A 9,819-nucleotide genomic window follows, 5' to 3' on the forward strand; every position below is an offset into this window, starting at 1 on the left:
TGAACAACTTGTGTTTCGCGCGCTCATATGACCTTAGCAGTTGCGAGCGCCGTAAAACCTTATACTATACATACATACATACTGTAAATTTATTTACCCCCTTATACCGCCAGCAAACTGGTTGCCAGGACTGCACAATATACACTAGGCTGTACTCAGCGTACAGCACATTCACTCGGTGGTTTCTTGATAATATTTAACACACAAGTCTCAATGAGCTAGGCCTAAGTCTAGATCAAACGCTTTTCTCCAATTTTCTCCTTCCCCACCCTTGTCTTGTAGATTTCAGGCAATATAGGTACCTGGATACCTGGAGGTGTCATCTCTGACTCAGAGGTTGACGTGTAATGACCCTCCATCCTTCACTGTTGCTATCTGCCATTGCACATTCTGCCACATCCAGGCCAGTCCATGTTCTTATGTTGTCCTTCCATGTTGTTCTTTGCCTTCAAATGGCTCTCCTGCCCTACACCTTTCCTTCAAGCACCTCTTTGACAATGGTTTCGTATCATTTTAAGGGTGGACCAACAGAAATGAAGTGTGTCGCAAGCAAACACAATGCAATGTGTAATGTAGAAGAGTAAATTAAAATAAACATAACTTTGGAATTCAGAATAGAATTTGGCTCTGCGCGATGCACTGATTATGAAAAGGCTGTTATATTTGGACCTGGGTCAATATTTTATTTTTAAAAATGGAATTAAATTTTTATGCCGCCTAAAGAAACTTTATAGGAAATCCTTGCCATTTCAACCCCCCCTCCCCCCCGGTAAAATATCTGGCACTGCCCAAAATAACTTACAGGCTGGTGAATGTCAGTGGGGCTTTTATTTCATGAGGATTTATGCTCAAGTCTAAGTGACAGATCGTTGGGCAGTTAGTGATACACGTATTAAACAGATAACATGAAAACCTCGTTGTACCACCAGCTCTGCTGTACCGCCAACTTTATGCTTGTCACAAGGTAGACGGTATAATGTGGTTTGACTTCACTTTTGATTGAGAAAATTGATTACATTATACATTATTTACTCATTGCCTGTCCTTTAATTGTCTACACAAAAAACTCATGTTTGCCATAACAAACATTCGGATTCAACTAAACTGAAGGTCAAGCCCGATGACTTCGTTCAATCCGAGTTCCACGGTACTTATAATTATTGATTGTTTAAGAGACATTTTGTTTGTGTTTCAGTTACGCTGCGAGTATCTCCTGAGGTTTTCCAACAGATCTGACGATTAAGAAAATCTGATCACCAGGATTGTCATTGTGCTTTTTCTAGTGGTGAGAGAGTAACAAGTTCATCACTGTGAGAACAGTGCATACTGGGTGAAGGGTGAACCTCATCTCATAAGATGGGCTGTTGCGCTGGTAAATCAAAAGCTGAAGCAGGTATGTAAATGTTTCTGCAGGAGTACTACTTGAGAGTTCATTGTTCTTCCCATCTGATTTTCAAAATTTGGGATTTTAATACCCCCACCGCCCCTACCGCATCCTCAATCATCATTTTAAGTGACTGTTATTTTTATTGATTTTGTATTCTCAAGGCGGACAAAATGACATATATTTATATTTCATTTTTATTTGTTACAGGGCACATTGTAATGAATAGCTTTGTAAAATCAACTTAGCAGATGGTTAATAAAAAAAATACTCTTTTTATTTGAGAAAGGGAGGGATAAATTTGGGCATATCTGGAAAAGTAATGTTCATTCAACCCAGATTAAAACTTGTTGGGGTGTTTGTTTTATGTTGTTGTTTTTTTTTGGGGGGGGGGAGGGATAATATTTTACGGTCAATTAAAAAATGCTTTCCTACACTTATGACCTAGGATGTTGCAAGAGAATGTCATTTCCATTAAAGCTTTTCATGCAAATTAAGATCGCAACCGTTTTGCTGAAAAATTTGGTTGATCAGTTGATCATCCTTCCTCAATATGCTCAGTTTCTGTATGAAATTAGAACAAATTCCGCTTACGAAAAAAATCTTTAATAGCTTCCTTTTGGCGATTTCTCCTTCTACTCTTAATTAAGATGTTTGTTTCTTTCCTTGTAGTGTGCATTATATAATTTGCATAATATATACAAATGTGTATCCCCCCCACCAAAACAAACACACACACACTCTTTGAAAAATGAAAGTGTGCTTAGAATTCAAGTATTGTACTTGCAAACTTCAAGACGACTTTGACATTAATGAAGAAGTCATGAAGATGAATAATTTTCATTGAAGTGTTTATTTTTGCACAAAAATATCCATCACAAGTTGAGGCTCCCCCAAAAAATCACAAAATCAGTACTTGTGTGGCCACTTGTCTCACTGATGACTGACTGATAACAAACACTTTTGAGTAGTTTATTGTGAAATGGTTGCATGTGTTTTCTGTGGAATGTATGGCCGGGTTAAGCTTGAGAATATGACTTGTTTGAAAATATTTATGTCACGATGCGATGAAATAAGGCACTCATCAATTTTTGGGCATGTGGAGTTATTGATATCATTTTAAAGCTTTGCTTTCGATGAAAAATTGCCCATCTATGTTGAATAGAAGTTGAGATACTGAAGGAGGTGGGGGTTGCCAGGTTTCAGAGGTAAAATTAGCAAGGAAATAGCCTACAAGATTTTGGTAACTTCCAGGGCTTGAGAGTCCTTGGAAACTGAAAATTTACCTTTTTTGTGCCTTTAATCTTTGTTTTTCAGTAAAATTTGTACAGAAATATGTGGCATGACGCAGTGGAATCAGGCGCTTGTCAATTTTTGGGCTTTTGGGGTTATTGATATCATCTGAAAGCTGATTTATTTGCCTTGCTTCCAATGAAATAAATATCCATCTATCTTGAATAGAACTCAAGATATTTGTGACTGAAGGAAGTGAAGTCGCCTGGTTTAAGAAATTAATGAGAAAATGGCCGCCAAATTTTGGTAACTCCAATAGCCAAAGAGTCCTTGAAAAAAGAAAAATGATATATTTTGCGCTTTTAATAATGTTTTTCAGTAAAATTCACGTGGAAATGTGTTTTCATATATATATGGATGTAAAAGATGTTGATCCCAAAAATAGAAATTCGATAAAAATTTCCAAACTTTCGGGAAAATGCCTGTTTCTCCGATTTCTGTATTTTGACGAGTGCTTGGTTTCACGACGCTGCCTCATATTTTAAAATGAACACGAAAGCTGTTGAGCCAGAAAACACAAAAATTCATCAAAAATTGCCAGAACGGAAATATGTTGGTTTCTTTCATTTCATTATTTTGAGGAGTGCTTGATTTCACCATGATGCCTCACTTTTGTTTTTGTTAGGTTTTCTTTTTTTTTTTTTTTGTCAGCAGAGGAGGATAATAGGAGGAAAATTGTCGTTGTTGGTGATGGAGGAGTTGGTAAAACATGCCTCATTCGGCGGTACATCAATGGCGAGTTTGATGAGTTTACACCTCAGGCCTATATCCCTTCCAGTTTGGAGACACATACCAGGGAGATGACTGTTGGCAACAAAAAGGTTGGGTTTTTTTTACATTTGTAGAACACCTGAATTATACATAAGTATTTGTTTAAGATTTTTAAAAAATATGCTGAAAGAGATTTTTATCGTCACATCTTGGTGTTTTAAAATAAACTTTTCTGATACTATCTGTTATGTATTAAAGAAAGGCGAGTTTAGGATTTTTGAAAGAAGTGTAATGTTTGTTTTCAGCTTCATTGATGCCATGCTTATGATAAAATGAGAAAAGGAGCTTGGCTTGTTAAAGTCATAGAAGGTAAATGAAGTGAAATAAAAATACAGGAAATCATGCCTGTAGCAAGAAAGAACATTAAATATGGCTGTCCGTCCAAGAAAGACATATATTACTTAACGAACATGGAATTAGCTTTTACTGCTCCAAAATGATGCCATATTCTGTTACTCTTTAAGTGATCTTCCCATGGGTTAATTGTTGAAGGGGGAGAACATTTTATGAACGTAATTGTAAACCCTGTTGAAGTTATGGCTGTTCCGAGGTCATTACCCTGAAAGAAATAAAACAGTTACCTCCTTTTTTTGTTTTCGAAAACACAAATTTCATCCGTCTGTTGCTTTTTTTGTTTAAAAGACCAAGAAGTCATGTCAGGACAAGTGCATTTATGTGTGACAGGTGATTTATTATGGTTCTTTTGTTTAACTTTTCAACTCATACCCCCACACCCCCCTTTCTCCTCTCTCCCACTCTCCAGTTTGTGGCCATTATTTGTGATACAGGAGGACAAGAGACCTTTAGACATCTGAGAAAAACGAGTTATCCCAATTCTGATGCTGTAATTGTCTGCTTCAGGTAATCTGGGAATATTGCTACTGAGTGTTTTTCTTTTTTGTGTAAGGTGTGTGTTTTCTCCTCGTTTAATTAGGGGTTTATGTTTAGGGGGGAGGGAGGTGGGGAGGAGTTGGAGTTATCTGTTAAATTATGCTTGCCCAAAATTTTTATTTTAAAAAATTGCAGTTTCTTAATCTGCAGTATCAGTTCCAGAAATAATTTGTTAAAATTTAAGTTCTTAACCCAATGAGCCTCATGAGCCCAAAATGACCCTTCCCCTGGCTTCCCGGCTAAATAATGTCTACATGGCTACACACAGAAGGCACAAGAAAATTATTCAAACCAATTCCCTTTTCTTTGAGCTGCCTTGACTATTGCAATAGTTAGGGTAGGGTGCCCTAATTTCGACCAATGGAATTCGTGGCCTGCTGTTTTGCTGAAGAAATTAGGGCACCCTACCATACCACGAACCTACAAGTCCTTTTGACGTTGTTTTTCCCCTTTTTATCTGTGTACGGACTACTGTTCCTTGGTAGACTATCACACACCAATATATCGGTGCTTTGGGGCAAATAACTTGCACGTGGATGGTTGATGGGTGCTCTGGTGTGGTTTGCTTCTTCTTTCCTATCAAAGATCTATCGTCCTTATCTCCCCTTCTTCTTTTTTTTATGTTTGTTACTCTCTTGTAACACTTCTAATCTTCTGGTGCTCATATGACCGTATGCAGTTGTGAGTGCCGTAAAACCTCTACTAAAACTAAAATAACTTGCACACCGATGTATATATATATGTATCAGTGTCACGGGTTCATTAGGTTAATACTGACTCTCTCTTATTTTGACAGCTTGCCAGCACTTTACCTTTTACCCTCAATACCTGAGACACTCGTATAATTATAATGTCTTACAACCTCACAGACACTATTTTGATGAATAAGGAGGAGGCTGTTTTGACCCTCTCTGTTTGGGCACCCTGGACTTAGTGGGATACATGACAAAAACATCTCAACATACTAAGTTACTTGATAAGATATTTCCCCATTGAGGAATTGGAACTCCGGAGGGCTCTGGTGGTCTAGAGGTATTGTGTTAGCTTCTCATTCAATAGGCCCAGGGTTTGAAACCTGATAGAGGGAACATTTTATTCTCTTAAGAAAATCTTCTCCTTTCGTGCTCTTTAACTGTGTTCTGTAGTGTGCTTTTGTCTCCACTTTCTGCCCCCCCACACACACTTTACCCCCCTCCTCTGGGCTCCTGACTCTTCCTGCTGCCTTCCTTCTGTTACTCCTTGGCTCCTTCTCACTGCTGTTATTCAGCCACAACCTTGATCTTAGGATAGGTAAGATCTAACATCTAGCCATTTCGGATTAAAGGCAAAATAATCTCAGAGGTCCCTTATGCAATATTTTGTTTGTTTTTAGTAAGGTTTTATGGCGCTCGCAACTGCATTTGGTCTTATGAGTGCCAACAGGGAAGTCCAAACAGGGAATCAGGCTTACTCTGCTCACCTCTCTAGCCTGGACAGCACTAAATTTGCTTTGACTATCAAGGCACCCTGGAAATAGCAGTTCACAAGAGAGTGACAAACATACAAAAGAAGTAGAGGAAAATGACGATTGTAAGGATGAGGAAAGAAAAAACAGCCGTTACCCCTATGTTGTTTCGGCACAGTATGAGCATGACATTGATAAATCAGCCCATCTTCTATTTGACTGTGCTTTAGAACTTGTTAATATCCCCCCTTTGGGGAATGGCCTAAAGACAGTCAGGAACATTGCCCCGGGGGGGGGGGGGGGGGGTGTATGTGCAAGTTACGCTCGTAAAAAATCCCTTGGTAGTCTTAAAATCGATGAGTAGGCTTCGGCCGCCACGCGTGCAAAATTCAAAATTAATTCCTACCAAACTGACAATGTTTAATGTGTCCCGCATGCTCGTATGACCGCATGCAGTTGTGAGCACCATAAAACACGTACCAAAAAAAATGATAGAGCTCATGTCTTTTGCACCAACACAAAGCCTTACTAATGCAATGGACACTAGTGCCTAGACTCCTTGCCAAGGTACAGAGTGATCTCCTCTAACTCCAAACAACCCCAGCCAGTCACCAACCCCTCTAAGGTATGAGGTCCCGGCACTCTACTTGTCTGGTGGATTCCAAAAAGGGAACACTAACTTTTTTTATCTCCTAGTTGGATCTGCCATCATAGGGATGATTGGCTGGAGAGTCTGTGGGTAGATCTCCCACCCCTGGAGGTTGGGGATAGCTTCACATCCATTTTCTATTAGTCTTAACAATGCAGGGACTTTAGAACACCACACCTACATAATTTCATTCTGACTTTTATTGGTCTTGCTTCTATAACATGGAAAGAGAGCTGTTCTTCTCTGGAGAGGTTGAGGGAAGTTTATACTTTCACACTCTCTTGTTCCGTAGCACTTGTCTAACTCACAAACGACTGCCTACCCACACTCACCCAGATCGCTTACTGAGCTCTGGTTTTTGTCTAATACTAGTCCCATCTCACTCACAAAAGGTATGGTACTAGCAGGATAGTGAGACAGACAGATGAAAAATCTAATATGGTATGGGGTTCCAATTATCAAGTGGTTAGTGGGATCAGGCTCACAATAATGTAAAGCATTATAAGTTGGTGACTCAGCATTTAGGTGGGTCGTCACTGTGGTGTATCCTTGAGCAGATACCCCTTGCTAAAAAACAGGGTGCTGCACAGTGGCTACTGGTAGATTCTAATAACATGTTTGTAAAATTGTCTGTATTGGTGTGATATTATGTATTTACTGACTTTGAAGTACAAAAGTCCCAATATAACCATAATAGAGCTAGCAGCATTTCCAATGTATCTACACTAGCTTTGAAAAGAGGTGGGCTGTAAAAAAACATAGCATTATCTACCCTCTGGTTGGGTGTACACACTGCCTTTTTGGGAGTCCCAGCCTATTATTTCCAACCCCCCCCCCCCAACCACACACACACACACACACACGCATACACGTGTGCACATGTTTAAAAAATGTAATTGCATAATATCTCAAACAGTAAGACCTGCTAAATCCACTAAATGGTAACTGTGTGTTCCTGGGAAAGGTTGTTTTTTTTTTTCTCCCTTCTTCGTCTTTGTACTACCCGATTTTTGACCAAAAAAGTGAAATTTACTCTAAATTTACCTGAAATAGGAACTTTGAGGTAGGCATCCATCCCAGATTTTTCGCCCTTATCCGAGAAGGATAGGTGTTAGGTCTTACCTACGATAAGATCAGGGGTGTGGGAGCCAAGGAGTAGCAGTAGAAAGGTTGTAGAAAGAATCAGGAGCCTAGAGGAGGGGGCAAAGAAGATGAGGGGGTGAGGGCAGAAAGTGGAGATGAAAACAGATGACAGAACATTGTTAGAGAGCAGGAAAGGGTATAAAAAGAGAAAATTTTCCGTTGGTATCCGGATTCGAACCCGGGACCTATTGAATGAGAAGCAAACACCTTAACCTCTAGACCGCAAGAGCCCACAGTATTGGGAGTGCAGAAAGTTAACACATGCTGGACTCAGGTCGGTAGGGTTATTAAGGAGAATAGTTTAAAGAAAAATGGTGAATGTATTTCTTGTTTTTATTTGTTCGTCAACAGTCTAGACAACGAGGAAAGCTTGAAGAATATCCACAACTTATGGATACCTGAGATGCAGAAGCTCTGCCCTCGTGTACCCATGATCCTAGTGGGCAACAAACTTGACCTAAGAGAAGAAGCTTATAAGCCCGATGGATTCATCAAAGAGTCAAAAGGTCTTCAGGCTGTGAAAAAGCATAAGATGGTGACTTACCTAGAGACATCATCGCTGAATGACACCAATGTTGATAAAGTGTTTGAGACCGCTATGGCTGAAGCTGCAAAACGCAAAAAGCAAAATAAAAAAAGCTTTGATGATGTATGATGTGTATGCTAATGCAATATGCTGTTCATGATGGTGCTTGCAATTCCAGTTCTTCTTACGCTGTGACTCATTTATCTGTTTGTGATCTCATTCCTACTCTATGCGTACCTTAAGTGGAGTTTTCTCTTACAGTCCTGTTAGGTCTGCATCTTTACATCTGGAAAGAGAAATTGGACAAGCCAGTGCACTCATATCCAACTGAAGTTCTTAAATGGATATGCAACAATGAATATCTTCTTGATTATCGACTTATTCTTATTACATTGCTGTATTTAATAATAAAAGCAAAGGGCCTCTATCTGGCACTCTTTTTCTTCAAGTGAATTATTACAATCTTCATTTGAATGTTACGTTAGTCGAGTAGATATAGCTATTTTTATTTAGGATAAAATAAATAGCCCCAACTTTTAATACTTGAAATTTTTTTATCCCAAGTTTTTTTCAAGTTAGCAGCACAAGTCAACCTGTGAGATTAATGATTTATCTATGGAAGAATGATGAGCTTTCTTACCGCAATTCTGAATACAATGTAAATCAACTGGCATCAATTCATGAAAAACCCAGCCTTTATGGTGGCCATTATGTATACACAGATTCTGCCAAATTTTACTGGTGTACACTTCACTTTAACCATTTTTACAAGTAGGCACAGTATGTTTTGATGATTCTTATTGCTGTTATGGCAAGAGGCAGAACAGGCATGTCTAAATTTTAGATGTATACCTCTAATCACGCTTATCTTTCGAATGTTTCTTATTTTTCCTGAGAAGACGACCAGATATTGTTTTATTTGTGATGACTTCCTTTGTGATATAATACTTCTTGTTTTTGTAAAATAAAGTTTTGAATGTTAATCTCTTCACTGTTAACTGTGTTCACGTCACATGCTGAATCCCTTGTGTACCTGGTGACATCTTAAAAACAAGAAAGGGGTTCCTCAGGGCTAAAATCGTTATTTCTGGGCCAGATGACTCCAAACTTTTCAAGTACGTTACTATTGGTGCAGAAATCATTTTGCCAAAAAATGTCAAGAAAGACAGTACACTTTGTTTTGTTTTATCAATTATCAGTTATAGAGATTGCAGTACCTCTCAAATAGTCTGTAGATATGATTAAATTGCTAAAACACTAAGCTTTCACTCTCTTTATTTGTGTAGAAGAGGAGATAGGGAAACAAACATGGGTTTTAACTGCCGTATGAGATAGGCACAGCACACTGTGTGGCGGATTATGAAGACATATGAGATGCAGTCAAGGGTGCGGCTGTTTGGAGGGTGCCACTGATGGGTCCTACTTTTTCATTTCCGTTTGTTGTTTCTGTCTTGCTTCTTCCTTGCACTAAATGACCGTTATTGTGTTGATGTGCTTCTGTTTACTCGAAGCGCAGTCAAGGGGTTAAATGTTATGGCCCAAAAAACATACATTTTCATGTTACACTGAACAAGTTACCTAAAAATCAAAATGTGAATTACTTTCTTTTAACTTTATACAGGGCTGCCCATAATTACGAATTTGGCGGAATCGTCTTGATTTTTATTCAATTTTACTAAATTACGAACGTAGTAACCCTGATTCCGATTTTAAAAAAA

General features: G+C 38.7%; 1 protein-coding gene across 3 annotated transcripts in view; it reads left to right on the forward strand.

Moving 5' to 3' along the window:
• The window catches only part of LOC101856971 (ras-like GTP-binding protein Rho1), a 45,389-nt gene extending 36,296 nt beyond the window's left edge, over positions 1-9,093 (forward strand). For 2 of the 3 annotated variants that reach the window (XM_035970828.1, XM_005102444.3), the window contains exons 3-6: positions 1,196-1,393; positions 3,329-3,498; positions 4,212-4,309; positions 7,927-9,093. In XM_035970828.1, the coding sequence (XP_035826721.1) occupies positions 1,357-1,393; positions 3,329-3,498; positions 4,212-4,309; positions 7,927-8,230 (609 nt within the window). In that variant the 5' untranslated portion in view covers positions 1,196-1,356 and the 3' untranslated portion in view covers positions 8,231-9,093. The remainder of the gene's footprint in view (positions 1-1,195; positions 1,394-3,328; positions 3,499-4,211; positions 4,310-7,926) is intronic. The other variant, XM_013084885.2, reaches the window with a different exon arrangement.
• Positions 9,094-9,819: the final 726 nt, after the last annotated feature.

This window comes from Aplysia californica, unplaced genomic scaffold (assembly GCF_000002075.1).
Source record: "Aplysia californica isolate F4 #8 unplaced genomic scaffold, AplCal3.0 scaffold00325, whole genome shotgun sequence".
Classification (NCBI taxonomy): Eukaryota; Metazoa; Mollusca; class Gastropoda; order Aplysiida; family Aplysiidae; genus Aplysia; species Aplysia californica.